Source organism: Muntiacus reevesi, chromosome 5, assembly GCF_963930625.1.
Source record: "Muntiacus reevesi chromosome 5, mMunRee1.1, whole genome shotgun sequence".
In the NCBI taxonomy this organism is placed as follows: domain Eukaryota; kingdom Metazoa; phylum Chordata; class Mammalia; order Artiodactyla; family Cervidae; genus Muntiacus; species Muntiacus reevesi.
This window is the reverse complement of record NC_089253.1, coordinates 17,623,881-17,639,587: the sequence shown is the minus strand read 5'-3', so window position 1 is coordinate 17,639,587 and position 15,707 is coordinate 17,623,881. Positions and strand designations below refer to the sequence as shown.

Below are 15,707 nucleotides of genomic sequence, written 5' to 3'. Positions count from 1 at the left end.
GTCAGCAGAGGATACAAGCTGGATCATCCATGTCTGGTTCAGCCGTGTCAAAAAACGGGTGGGTGCTCAGCAGCTCAGGCACCAAGGGAAGCACCAGGGTTGGATGCCGACTTCCCAGAAACTTTAAGCATCTGAAAGAAACACAATGAGAGCCCTCTTTAGTAAGTTAATAAATGCTTTAAAAAGCACCAGGAACTGGAATCAGAAAACATGAATCGGAATTACAAATTTTCAGCCATCTACTTTTGTGACTTCTGTGACTTCTGATAAGTCATTCAATTATTCTGGAACTCAATTAATTCATCTAAAAACTTGGTTATTACAGAGATAAAAGAGCTGACATAGCAGATATTTCTCAAAGTTATTTAACTAATAACCATTTCCCCCAACTTCACTGCCAAGAGACCCTGATTTCGCTCAGGCATCAGGTAGGTAGTAAAGTACTCAATGAAGGGAGGCTCAGCCCTAGGGCTCAACCATAACTGGGCTAAACTCATCAGGGCAAAGTGACTGAGGATGGTGATGATAGCTACAAAATAAAAAGATGCTTGCTCTTTGGAAGGAAAGGTATGACAAATCTAGACAATGTATTAAAAAGCAGAGACATCACTTTGCCAACAAAGGTTCATATAGTCAAAGCTATGGTTTTTCTGGCTGTCGTGTACGGATGTGAAAGTTGGACCTTAAAGACGGCTGAGTGCCAAAGAATTGATGTTTTCGAATTGTGGTGCTGGAGAAGGCTCTGGAGAGTTCCTTGGACTGCAAGGAGATCAAACTAGTCAATCCTAAAGGAAACCAACCCTGAATATTCACTGGGAGGACTGATGCTGAAGCTCCAATACTTTGGCCACCTGATGGCAAGAGCCAACTCATTGGAAAAGACCCTGATGCTGGGAAAGACTGAAGGCAAAAGGAGAAGAGAGAGGCAGAGGATGAGATGGTTAGATAGCATCACCGACTCAAATGGACATGAATTTGAGCAAACTCTGGAAGACAGTGAAGGACAGGGGAGCCTGGTATGCCGCAGTTCATGGGGTCGCAAAGAGTCAGACCCTACTTAGTGTCTGAACAACAACAACATCATGGCAATCCCAATCCCATTTTACAGTGACTGGTTCGCAAGTAGTCAAGTAACCTAGTTCTGGTCAATGGAACAGGAGGTCAACTCTGCTGGGGAATTTCTCAGGAATGTTTTTCTAACCAAATGAAAAAAAGTGCATGCAAATGAACATATCTATGAAACAAACAAACTTACAGAGATAGAGGACAGATTTGTGGTTGCCAAAAGGGGACATAGGTGGGGGAGGAAAGGATTCTGAGTTTGAGATTAGCAAGTGGAAACTATTATATATAGGATGGATAAACAACAAGGTTCTACTGTATAGCACAGGCAACTATATTCAATATCCAGTGATAAATCATAATGGAAAAGAATATGAAAAATAACATACGAATATAACTAAATCACTTTGCTATATAGCAGAAAGTAACACAACATTATAAAGCAACTATAATTCAATAAATTTTTCTAAGAAGAGAGAGAGAAAAAAATGCATAGAGGGAATGCCCTTTTCTTTCTTTCTAAAGATACTGTCTTATGAGACAGCCATTTTGCAACTATGAAAAGCCAACAGAATAACAAACAAAAAAAATCAGCCAGAGTACTAGTTGTGTTAAACTGTTGAATGACTAACCCTGAAATCAACTCTCTGACTTTTTTGTTAAGCAAAAAAACTAGACAGTATTTAAGCCCCTTTTAATCAGATTTTCTGTTACTTGTAGACAAAAGCATTCTAACTGATTTACTAGGTGAAGTTCTAAAATCAGAAGAGACCTGATCTGAAACAAGAAACTTAATAACTATGTGGCCTTGAACAAATATATTTCTTACCTACAAATGAGATAAAATATAATTACCTCATACAGTTGCTATAAGGATTAAATAATGAAAAGTATTAGCAAAGTGTCTGCCATTATATAATAAGAACTCAATTAACTATTAGTTTAGCTATTATTAATTGGCTATTAGTTAACTACTATGATTACATGAATGCCCTTTATAAGACATAAAAAACTACATACGTGCTGGTATTTAGGCATTTTTCTTATTTTTAATAAATTTCCAGTGTAGGAGGTGTGAATTAAAAAGAAACACAGAACTTAATTTAATGCTCTCATTGAGTTTATAATCTGAGGCGACGATAACTAACACTACAAGGTAATGAACTACTAAATGACAGTTTGATATCATTTTCTTTCCACCTGTCAAAGGCAGGGGATCACCGTGACCAGAGAAAGTTTCACAAAGGAGATAAGTCTTCACCAAGGACTGGAAAGTAAGATCAGTGAAAGAGAGAAAACAAACCCCATGAACAAACTGATAGGAGTATGGGGTATGAAAGGCATCGCATTCAAACACTTGATACTCTTAGCAAAGTACACTTTTCCCCAGTCTTGATTTCCTTCTGTGTGGAAAGAACTTAAGTCACTAGTTTTCTGACCTCTCTCAGCCCTTTAACTCGCTATGCCTCAGGGGACATTGTATCCCCACATCCCAAATGACTGAGTGCTCCCTGAAGGCAATCAAGAAACGCACAACGAATTGAGCTGCAAAAACATAAAGAAATGCGAAACAGAAAACCAGATAATACAAATATTACCTAGAGCAAGATTTCCTGGTATTTTTAACTTTTAGTATATCTTGATTTGGCCTAATTTGTACCTGATTGGGCCCATAGTTTTTCTAATTTTGGTAATAATTTTTTAAAATAAATCATATATTTGGAGTGATCTCATCATGTAAATTCGTTGAAATATGTGCAGTACAACAATGAACATAGTAAATGTTCCAAATAGGAAAAGGAGTATGTCAAGGCTGTATATCGTCACCTTGCTTATTTAACTTATATGCAGAGTACATGATGAGAAATGCTGGGCTGGAGGAAGCACAAGCTGGAATCAAGATTGCCGGGAGAAATATCAATAATCTCAGATTTGCAGATGACACCACCCTTATGGCAGAAAGTGAAGAGGAACTAAAAAGCCTCTTGATGAAAGTGAAGCAGAGTGAAAAAGTTGGCTTAAAACTCAACATTCATAAAACTAAGATCATGGCATCTGGTCCCATCACTTCATGGCAAATAGATGGGGGACCAGTGGAAACAGTGTCAGACTTTATTTTGGGGGGCTCCAAAAATCACTGCAGATGGTGATTGCAGCCATGAAATTAAAAGATGCTTACTCCTTGGAAGGAAAGTTATGACCATCCTGGATAGCATATTTAAAAGCAGAGACATTACTGTGCCAACAAAGGTCCATCTGGTCAAGGCTATGGTTTTTCCAGTAGTCATGTATGGATGTGAGAGTTGGACTGTGAAGAAAGCTGAGTGCCGAAGAATTGATGCTTTTGAACTCTGGTGTTGGAGAAGACTCTTGAGAGTCCCTTGGACTGCAAGAAGATCCACCCAGTCCATCCTAAAGGAGATCAGTCCTGGGTGTTCATTGGAAGGACTGATGTTGAAGCTGAAACTCCAATACTTTGGCCACCTCATGCGAAGAGTTGACTCACTGGAAAATACCCTAATGCTGGGAAGGATTGGGGGCAGGAAGACAAGGGGACGACAGAGGATGAGATGGTTGGATGGCATCACCGACTTGATGGACATGGGTTTGAGTGGACTCTGGGAGTTGGTGATGGACAGGGAGGCCTGGCATGCTGCGATTCATGGGGTTGCAAAGAGTTTTACACGACTGAGCAACTGAACTGAACTGATGCAAGTAATTCTTCAAACAGCAATTCATGAACAGAGTTAAGCCTTATTCTAAACTAGAGGTAATCCGGGGAATCATGATTTTCCATCTGAAAATCAAGTACTTACCCTCCCTCTAGTCTTCACAATGATGGTAATAGACAAAGGAGTGACTAACATCATATAGGAGGAAAAGGGAATCTACAGACTCATCTCTGTATCTCCAAAAGTTACCATAGGGCTTGGCACATAGTAAGCACATTGCAGGCATATTGTATTTGCTAGGTGGCAGATGGACAAATGAATAACCTAAAACAGGATATTCAGTTTAGGAACCAGACTCTTAACGGTATGGCTAAGTTGAATCAGGTTTCTAAAGTGAAGGCAAAATTGAAGGCCATATCTCAATCCATGATGATCTACTGAATAATGTCAACACTGTACATTTAACACATTATCAGACTCAGCAAGGAAATGAGAAAAAAAAAATCCTTACTTCCATATAGAGTCCCTATCAGTAGGGTACTTGGTTAAATTTTTTAGCAGCTCCACCAGTGCAAGATGAATCCCTTCTTTGGTTGAAACATTAGTACAGCATAGGAGTTCATGAAGAGCCTCTCTAATATCTCTAGATGAATCCTTAAAAAAAAAAAAAAGGTAACAATAATAATAAAAGCAATCACTATGGATTAGCTATTTATGGAGGACTGTACAAGTTAAAGTGGCAGTATAAGGCAAACAGCCCCTCTCAAAGGGGAGAGGCTAGTAGTTGAAAAGACTTCACAGAGGAGGTAAAATCTGAAATGATATTTGAAGAATTCATTCATTTGTTCATTCATTCATTTGTACACTCAACATTTACAGAATACTTTATTATACAGTCAACATTTATCAGTACTTACTATGTACCAAGTGTAAGGGATACGGCCATAAGTAAAATCGAATCCCTGCTCTCAGGAGCTTCCTTCCAGTGAAAAGACAAAAATAAACAGCTAAAGGACTGCCCTGGTGATCCAGTGGAAAGAATCCACCTGCCAATGCAAGGGACACAGGTTCCATCTCTGGTCTGGGAAGATTCCACATACCTCAGGGCAACTAAGTCCATGCATGACAACTACTGAAGCATGCATGTCCTAGAGTCAGTGTTCTGCAACGAGAAGCCACGGCAATGGGTAGCCCAAACACCGCAACTAGAGAGCAGCCCCTGCTTGCTGCAACTAGAGAAAGCCCATGTGCAGCAACAAGGACCTAGCACATTCTAAGTAAATAAGATATGAGAAAAAACTATAAAGAAGGTTAAGGATAAGAGTGCTAGGACTGGAGGGTTATTTTACGTGGCATGATCAAAGGGAACAGCAAACATAAAGGCTATGTTTGAAAGGCAAAAACATGTGGAAAAAATAGCAGTGTGGCTAGGGCAGATAAACAAAAAAAGAGGAGGTACCAGGTATGTCAGAAAGTGGCCTCTTCCCTCCCTAATACCTTCTGCTCAACCTCACTAAAATGATTAGAAAAGTTCACCAACAACTTCTTAATGCTAACGTAAACGGACACGTATCAGTTTTACTCTTATTGATATCTTCATAGCATTTTTTGCCAGTTCTTTGAAACTTTTTAACAGACAATTTGAAGCATGTATAAATAAGTAGAGACAAGAAACCCCCCAGTCTCAACAATTAACTCACAGCCAATCATGCTTCATCTATACCTTAAACCACCCCTCCCAAATTATTTTGAATCCAGTCAGAGAAATCATAGCATTCTGTTGTTAAATATTGCCATAATACTTCTTTTTAAAAACGAATCTTTATTTTTTAAAAAAATCCATAAAACCAATACAATGCCTAAAGTTTTAATAATTCTTTAATATCAAATATTCACCCAATAATCAAATTTCTCCTACTCAAAAAGGTTTTACTTGTTCTAATCAGGCTCCAAGAATGTTCACCCATTGCAGTTGGGTAACATGCCCCTTAAGTATCTTTTAATGTGTAAAATCTCTTTACATCTCACATTTTTTACCCCTTGCAATTTCTCCCCTGTATATCTCGAGATGGTAGTTTGATTTACAGGCTTGATCAGAATCAGGTTCAATTTTTTTATAAGACCACTTCACAGGTGGTACCGTATACTTCCCTCAGCAACTATATATTTCTCCTTTGTGATATTACTAACCACTGAAGATCACTGCCTAGATCTAGTAATTCATTAAAGTTGTAAAACAATGATATGTAAATTCTATCATTCTTGATTTATTAACTGGAATACTTCTACAAGAGAAACTTCCCTTTATCACCTAGCTGGTTGTCTTGAAGTTCCATTTGTATAGGAAAAGGAAGGATAAATGCTTGATTCCTTAATTTACCAGTTTTCAAAATAATGAGTTGATTACTATGCATCTTCCAATGTGACTAGTGACTTGCTTTACTTAATTATTATAAAATCATGGGTTTCATCATATTTGCAGTTGTAATCTTAATGAGATGTTTCACCTTTGGCCAGTGAGAGACTATTTAAGTCATCTCCTGGGTCTTTTGATAGGGGCCTAAAGGTGTTTGACAGCTAGTATCTGCTTTCTGTATGACAAGGCAGTGCAAGGTTATCTTGTTATGTTTCCTGCACCACACCTGGAATCAGCCATTTCTCTTCTGCATTTTGGTTACTTTTAGCAGGAAATGGGATCTCCAAAGCAATTTTTTTTAAAGTCAGGTTTATTGATATATGTTTTACATTCTATAATAAAATTCATCCTTTTTAGTGCACACTTCCATGAGTCTAACAAATCCATATAGTTATGTAACCACCATCACAATCACGATATAAAACACCTGCATCACTCAAACACCTTCCTAGTGTCCCTCTGTAGTCTACCCCTCACCCCAGTTTCTAGCAATCACTGATGCATTTTCTGCTACACTTTTGTCTTTCCAAAATGTCATATAAATGAAATCACAGAGCATGCTGCTTCTCCTGCCTGGTTACTTTCACTTACCATAATGTATCCATGTTGTTACATGTATCAGCAGCTATTCATTTTTAATTTTATTTATTCATTTTAACCAGAATGACTGCATGGGTGCTAAGTGATTTTTTTGTGGGTTGTTTTTTTTTTAACTTTATGTATTTATTTGGCTCCTCCAAATTCCTTGGATATATCATATCCACTTTTACCTCTGGATCCTTAAAACACTGCTCCCTCTTGGTACCCTTCCACCCCACTACCATCAGTGCCACGCCTTCCCAAGAAAATTCTTTATATACCTGAATCTAATATAATATAGTGAGTCAACTATACTTTCATTTAAAAAATAAGAAAGAAAATTCCTCAGTAAGTCCTACTCCTTCAAGTATCCACTACAGCGTTCCTTCTTTCTTCCCTACCTTCCCAACCTTACCTCAGCTAACTCAGATTAGATACGCTGTATTCCCAGGGCAAGCCATCCTTTCCTGATCATAGCATTGCCAAGCTTTATTCAAATTTCCTGTTTAACAATCTCCTCCATCATGAAGGAGCTGTGTGATCAGAAAGCAGAATTGTGCTACCTCTTCACTACTTTATCACCAATAAAATTTTTTTTTGGTCTGGCAAAAAAAAAAGAAAGAAAGAAAAGCAGCACTCAGTAGGTACTGATGAAGAAATGCGTAACAAACTGTGATCATTCACCTCTAACACAGCCAGGACAGTGTCAAGCTGATCCTCTCGAAGGGTGATATTGTTAGAGATTTTTCTCATGGTATGTATGGACTGTAGACGTACTTCCTCAATTTCATCATTAAACATGTCAACCAGGAAATCAAGGCACTTCTCAGCAAAAGAGGGTGAAGACTGGGCCAGCATGCAGAGTGCCTCCACAGCAGCAATGCGGACCTCTAGAGAGAAGGGAACAAACACAATTGTACGTCAAGTTAAGACCCATGGATGAAATGCAAGGACTCCTCATTCAGGCTTGTGTTTCCCCCTTTACTCCTCTCACTCTGCAAACTCTCTGGGAGATCTCCTCCAAGCCTGTAGATTCTGCCACTACCTTCATATGGACCTACAAACAAGGATGCTGGTACCACAAGAACTGAGGTTTAGATCTTAAATCCACAGACATGTGATCAAGTCACATGCCTATCTCCATTAATTTAAATTTCTTGAAAACTCAGTTGTCTTATCTCAGTATTCCAACCACAGTACTTTTTTAAAAAGCACTTTTCAAACAGCATTATTAAGATTAAAATAGGCTCAAGTATCATTATTCTCAATCTAGAGATAAGACTCAGCAAAGTGGATAAACTTGCCTCAAAGTGAGAGCAGAGATAAGACTAGTACTCTGGTCTGCTAATTCTAGACTAGTGTCATGTAGGGGTTAAGGGTACTGGCTCTGGAATGACAGCGGTCTCACAGTGAATTGCAAAAAGTAATCCATCCACTAACTTGGACGGTGATCTTGAGTAAGTAACTTAACTTCATAGCACATCAAGAGAATACTCATTTTCTTACAGAGTAGTTAGAAGGAATAAATGATATAATGTGGGGAAAGCACATAGCACACTGTCTGGCATATGTTAAAGGCTCAATAAATATTAACAATGATATAGGTACAGATCTTGTAAGCACCTTGAAAACCGAGGCATGTCCCCTATCTCTTTATATGCTCAGAACATGTAACACTGAGGCCACCGAGTCCAGGAAGCCCTTCATTCATTCATTGACAATGCATCCTGAACATGCACTATATGCCAAGGCCCTGTGCTGAGTGTTGGGATATAGAGATGAGAGATGAGTAAGTTACAGACCATGCTCACAAGGCTTCCACACATGCCTGTTTCATTCCAATGATTCCCACTGGGTTCTATAACATAATGTACAATTTCAAAAAAGCCTTCAACTGTGGTTAAACCCTCAAATATAGTTCGGTTTTTTGTATAAGAAAGGTTTTCAGTTCAGTTTAATTCAGTCGCTCAGTCGTGTCCGACTCTTTGCGACTCCGTGAATCGCAGTACGCCAGGCCTCCCTATCCATCACCAACTCCCGGAGTTTACTCAAACTCATGTCCATCGAGTCGGTGATGCCATCCAGCCATCTCATCCTGTCGTCCCCTTCTCCTCCTGCCCCCAATCCCTCCCAGCATTAGGGTCTTTTCCAATGAGTCAACTCTTCGCATGAGGTGGCCAAAATATTGGAGTTTCAGGAAGCAGTGTCAGACTTTATTTTTTGGGGCTCCAATATCACTGCAGATGGTGATTGCAGTTATGAAATTAAAAGACGCTTACTCCTTGGAAAGAAATTTATGACCAACCTAGATAGCATATTAAAAAGCAGAGACATTACTTTGCCAACAAAGGTCCATCAAGTCAAGGCTATGGTTTTTCCAGTGGTCATGTATGAATGTGAGAGTTGGACTGGGAAGAAAGAAAGGTTTTACAGACACTTAAAAACAGAATCACTACATTAAAGGGAGATGACTCAGATTTTTCTTGGTACTTATAAATTCCTCCTTTTCATCAGAAGGGAAGGATTTGCTCTGCATCACAATAATATAATTTAAACATGAAATTCCTAATAATTACAAAACAAGACAGAGATGGACCCAAATATTTTAAATGCTGACCCTGCACTGACTCATATGTAAGTCCAGCAAGTGTTATCAAGGGAATCACAGAGAAACTTCTGATCAACATGAGGTAATCAGTATGACCTGACCTGATGAAATTCCAAGCAGAAGCAAAGACACTTGGCTTTCTACTTTGCCATGCACAGCTCAGCTACAGGTAGCTAAATTAACATTTCCTACTGGACCTTTTGGAATGTTGAAAATACGTAACAGTCTTCTTAAGGATCCAGGGCAGAGAAAAGGAACTAGCTTGCTCAAGGGAAAAAAAAAAAGGTTGATCCTCTGGTATCTTAACACGCGTAATCAGGTTCTAGTTTTGTTACTTACCAGCTTCATATACCATCTCTTAGCCACCAAAGACTAGAGTAGTCTACTGCCTCACACAGTGATGAATGGTACAACGGAAACGCACAGGTCATATTAAGAAAACACAGAAGAGGCACACAGCCTACTGAACAGGATCACAGGTAGCATTCTGGAAAGTGACCCCTAAAATAATACCAGATGGAGTTGCTGGGCCAGAAGAAAGAAAAAAGGGCCTTCCTACACAGAGGAAGCACATGTAAAGGCCCAAGAAGGAAGGAGAACATGCAACAAGAGGACTAGAACTGTGTGATACTATTGATACACTAGAGGCTACAGCCAATGAAACAGGCTCCATTTCACCCAGCAAATGTATCCCTAAGACCCTGACTGGCTCAGAATTTTGTAAATATGATTAGAGAGCTGCTGTACCTGATGCTGGTTATGATCTCCTCATTTTCCAAAGTCAAGTGCCTTTAATTAGACCTTAGTGACAAACTAAAAACTGTAGAAATAAACCACATAAACATTAACTGTGATTAAATTCATTTGTAGAAACTAAACAAAGCAAAAATGCTAGTAGAAACAAGATAGATTCTAGCTATCTGCCTTAGGATAAACTGGGTTTTAATAACTGGAATTCCTTATTATCTAACACTATTTAAATTTTTCATTCATATATCAAGTTCATGGGGAAAAAAAGCAGAGGCAGCTTTAATTTCCATGTATATAGAAAGCCTTATAGCAAACTGAATAGAGTAACCCAATTCTTCTATCTATTAACAGAAAAACTGTCTTTCCAAAGTAATTTTCTTGTCCTTCTAAGAAATTCTGTTCTAAGGTTATCATTTTTGTAGGCATTTTAAAGACCTTAGTTCTAATCCTCTACACAATTTTACTGTAAAATTTGGACAATCAACATTATCTCCTTAGGTATGTTAGCCTAACTGAAAATATGATGTTGGAGTCACTCAACTCAAAGCACTATCTGTGATATATGTGACATGGACAGCATCATACTTGGAAATGCTAAGAGCTTTGCAAGGGCTTCTATTACTGGTTAAAATGGAGTAACAAAGCCAGATTAATCCTTCTTTCTGAAACAACTAAACAACTAAAAACAGACAAAATATATGAAACAAAAGTATTCAACATACCATATGTCAGGCAGTAAAAGGGAGTGATCTCTGAGAGACAGGAAATAAAATGAGGCGAGCTCTGTGATTATACCAGTTTACTGTCTGTAGAGTTCCCAGGTTGTAGGTCTCCCTGAGTTCAGAAGACAGAGCTGGGAGTTCAGAAGACAGAGCTGTGACTAGAGTTAGAGGGCAAAGTACAGAATGGAAAGAAGGGCACAGACAGAGCAAGCTTGGGAGACCTGCAGAGGGTCCTCCTAAGTCTTCAGTCAATTTCTGATCTGTGAAGAAACTACCCAAGGCCTGAGAAAGAACCTCTCGAGGATTTGAGGAAACAATCTCCAAAATTCACACATAGTCAACAAGTTTTTTGAGAAGGGTTTGTTTTACTAGTGGAGAAAAATAACCCTGAGGCTTAGTGCTACTCCAACCCACCTAAAAAAGCTTAAAAATAAAACCTGAGCTAACTGCATTCTAGAACAAAGCTCAAGAATACTTACAGGAATATAACAATGTTCAGCACCCAATAAAGTAAAATTCAGGGTGTCTGGCATCCAATCACAAATTACCAGGAAAGCATAGAAGCAGGAAAATATAATCCATAATGAAGAGAAAAATCAACCAATCAAAATCAACCCAGCAATCACAAAAGTAATAGAGCTAGAAGACAATGACATTAGAACAGTTACTGTAAATACATTCTCTGTTGACAAAGCTACAGGAAAGAGTAAACATATTAAGTAGCGACATAGAAGACACTAAAGAAAAGAAACTTAAATTCTAATCAAACTTCTAGGGGTGACAATTAAAATGTCTGAGGTGAAAAATATACCAGATGGTATCAATATCAGATTAGACACTGCGGAAGAAAAGATTAGGTAAGACAAAACAATAAACATTATTCAAAATGAAACAAAGAGAAAAAAGACTAAAAAGTGAAAAAAAAGAACAGAGTACCTGTGAGTTGCAGGATAAACTCAGTAGCCTAATATATATGTAACTGGGAGACCCCAAAGGAGCATGGGTTCAGAAAAATATTTAAAGAAATAACCAAAGATTTTTCAAATTTGATAAAAACTACAAACCCATAGATCCAAGAAGCTCAACAAACTCCAAGCATATGAAATATGAAGAAAATTATACCAAGGCATATCATAATTAAATCATTTAAAACCAGTAATATAAAACCTTAAAAGCAGACAGTAAAAAAAGATACTCTATGTACAGAAAAACAGAAATTTTAAATTACAGTAGGGCTTCCCTGGTTAAGAATGCACCTTGCAATGCAGGGTCCAGGAAAATCCCACATGCTCTAGAACAACTAAGCCCTCAAGCTGCAATTAATGAGCCCATGTGCCTAGAGTCCATGCTTCAAAACAAGAGAAGCCACTGTAACAGGAGCCTGTGCACCACAACTACAGAAAAGCCTCTGCACAGCAACGAAGATCCAACAGTCAAAAATATAAATAAGTTAAAAAAAAAAAGATGACAGCAGACTTCTCAACAGAACTGAAAAACTGTGGAACAAGATCTTTAAAGGACCAAAAAAACAACAAATAAATAAACCACTATTAATCTAGAATTGGATTCCCAGGGAAATATCTTTCAAAAATGAAATGGGACTTCCCTGGTGGTACAATGGATAAGAATCCTCCTGCCAATGCAGGGGACACAGGTTCCGTCCCTGGTCTGGGAAGATTCCACATGCCAAGGAACAACTAGGCCCGTGCACCACAATTACTGAGGCTGCTCTCCAGAGCCCGTGAGCCACAACTACTGATCCCATGTGCTGCAACTACTGAAGCCTGTGTGCCCAGAGCCTGTATTCCACGACAAGAGAAGCCACTGCAATGAGAAGCTGGGGCACTGCAACGAAGAGTAGCCCCTGCTCACCGCAACTACAGAAAGCCCAAGTGCAGCAATGAAGAGCCAGCACAAGCAAAAATATGCAAATAAATAATAAAAGAATTATTTTTAAAAAATGAAGGTGAAATAAAGTCTTCACTGAGTGACTGTGAAGATCAAGTGAGACAATCTGTATCGCTCAATACAATGCCAGTGGCATAGCAGTCACTCAGTAAGTGGGCACTGGTATTATTATGAAGTCATTCTTACCGTACATCTCATCTTCCAATCCATGAACAAAGGCTCCACAAGCTCCTGACTCAATCAAGTTCACAGCCCCCGTATCTATCTCTTCCTTGGGAGCATCATCTCCCCACTTCCGGCCGCTGGAAAACTCTCCCGAACTGTAAAGTTCCTTGGCACGTTCATGTGCAGTGCGTTTCCTCTGTAGAAGAGAACAATTACCACTTGCTGAGATTCATGAGACAACAGTTAAGTTGCACACCAAGAACATGAGAAAGTGGGAAATAAAGACTGCTCTCGGGGGCTTCCCTGGTCGCCTAGTGGTTAAGAATCTGCCTGTCAATGCAGAGGACATGGGTTCAATCCCTGGTCTGGGAAGATCCCACATGCCACTAAGCCCGTGCACCTACTAAGCCCACACTGTACTGCAGCCCACACACCTAGAGCCCATGAGCTGCAACAAGAGAAGCCCCTGCTCTCCACAACTAGAGAAAGCCTGTGTAGCAATGAAGACCCAGCACAACGAAAAAATAAAAATTTTAAAGTAAATAAACATATCTTTAAAAAAAAAAAGACTGCTCTCTGAAAGTTACAGTAAAAAAAAAAAAAAAAACATTCAATAGTTATCAGAGCAGAGATATGCAAATTCAACTTGAAGCAAAGACAAAGACTCTCCGGTCTATCATAGTTGATAGCAATCTTATCAAAGATAGTAACTTTATTAAGGGGCTTCCCAAGTGTCTCACTTGGTAAAGAATCTGCCTGCCAATGCAGGAGCGCAGGAGACTTGGTTCAATACCAGGGTTGGGAATATTCCTAGGAGGGGGAAATGGCTAACCACGCCTGTATTTTTGCTGGGATAATCCCATGGACAGAAGCCTGGAGGGTTTACAGTTCATGGGGTCACAAAGAAGTCCAACATGACTGAGTGACTGAAGACACACACCCACAGCTTTATTAAAGAGAACACAAGAATATTCATCAGAGAGGTATGTATGTTTGTCATGGCAACACAGGGAAGGGAGAACTAGAGAGGTTAAATAATGGCAGTATCCTTCTAAGCATCATCCCGCGTAGACAATACTCTAGCCCTAGAAAAGAACTGTTTTCAAACCATAGGACTATGCTTTATTTGAGCAACATTATGCTCACCAAGCAAGCCTCTAGTAAATTTACTTCCTACACAGGTTGCTTAAGGGGAGATATACTAGTTGGCTAAAGTAAATATTGAGTCTACTTGACAGTTACAGTTACCTTCATAAATGAATAAACTGGCATTCTGCTTTATTTTTTTAATTTATTTGGGTTCACCAGGTCTTTTATATATATTTTTATTTGTTTGCACTGGGTCTTAGTTGTGCCATGTTTGATCTTTGCTGCAGCATGTAGAATCCAGTTCCCCGACAGGGATTGAACCCTGGCCCCCTGCACTGAGAGCTCGGACTCTTATCCACTGGACCACCAGGGAAGTCCCTGGCAATCTGCTTTAGATATCAGGTTCTATGAATCTTGCTGGAGTGAGACCACACCCTCACGGCTGATCATCTCAAAGGCACTGATGAAATACAGCACCTAAGCCTACAGGGATGTGGTTTGGACCCATTTGTATCTTGCAATGTATCTTAGGATCCCTTGAATTACCCATCCTTCATCATTCACCATGAGCATGTCCTTCTTTGCACTTCCACTCCAGTATACACAAAGAACACTGACACAGTCACTGACCTCAAATGAAGGGAATGCCCTTCAAGAAGGCCATACGGCAATGTTTCATGAAGCAAAGATATCAACTCTTCAACCATTCCTAAGAATTTATCTTATGGAATAAATCAAAAGAAAAGATTTAAAATCCACGGAGATAATACTCTCTATATGATTTGTAATGGTGGAAAAATTTAGGAGAAACTATAAATGTATAACAAAGGGCTACAAAATGATGATACATCTACTTAATGGGATATTCAGTTCAGTTGCTCAGTCATGTCCGACTCTTTGCAACCCCATGAACTGCAGCACGCCAGGCCTCCCTGTCCATCACCAACTCCCAGAGTCCACCCAAACCTATGTCCATTGAGTCGATGATGCCATCCAACCATCTCGTCCCCTTCTCCTCCTGCCCTCAATCCTTCCCAGCATCAGGGTCTTTTCCAATGGGATATTACACAATCAGTAAAAACTATAAGCTAACAAAATGAAAAAGGAATGTAGTGGTAAAGGTAAAAAGTAGACTACAAAATTATCTGTATATAATGATTCAATGTTTAAAACATGCATAAGAAACAGCTGAATACAAATACCTCAAAATGATGTGTTAAGAGTAGTGGGAATACGGGTAAACTGTTTCTCTTTTCCTTCTACTTGTCAAAGATTCTGATTCCTTTTTAACACTTCTATAACTTAAAACTTAAGATACTGACAATAAATGATCCTATCATATTTTCAGACTCATATCTGTTCCTGGCAACTATGTCAGAGAACCATCAGTTAGTTTAAGGGCATTCTGTTACTGTTCAGAGTAACAGGATGCTGCTACTGTATTCTCATGTAAACTCTTCCATGAGAATTGCTATTGAAAGAAGTTCTAAGATGTCATACAATCTAACAAAATAAGACCAGATCTTTGTAGTTTCTAAAACAGAAAGTTAATCTTGCCTCTTCTTTGTAAAACACAACCCATGAAAAGTACCTCATTAAGATAATTTAAAATGTAATGAAGTAACTTGTGATTTGGATCAAGTTACTAAGAATTTGCAGGAGGGCAGAGCAACCCACTCCAATGTTCTTGCCTGAAGAATCCCAAGGACAGAGCCTGGCAGGCTACAGTCCATAGG

The 15,707-nt window shown here is 39.0% G+C and overlaps 1 protein-coding gene across 1 annotated transcript in view; it reads right to left on the bottom strand.

Moving 5' to 3' along the window:
* Positions 1-15,707, bottom strand: part of INTS4 (integrator complex subunit 4) — a 98,344-nt gene that overhangs the window by 36,522 nt on the left and 46,115 nt on the right. The window contains exons 10-13 of the mRNA XM_065937194.1: positions 12,904-13,078; positions 7,414-7,619; positions 4,246-4,388; positions 16-131 (exon numbers count right to left, since the gene is read on the bottom strand). Coding sequence (XP_065793266.1) covers positions 16-131; positions 4,246-4,388; positions 7,414-7,619; positions 12,904-13,078 — 640 coding nt within the window. The remainder of the gene's footprint in view (positions 1-15; positions 132-4,245; positions 4,389-7,413; positions 7,620-12,903; positions 13,079-15,707) is intronic.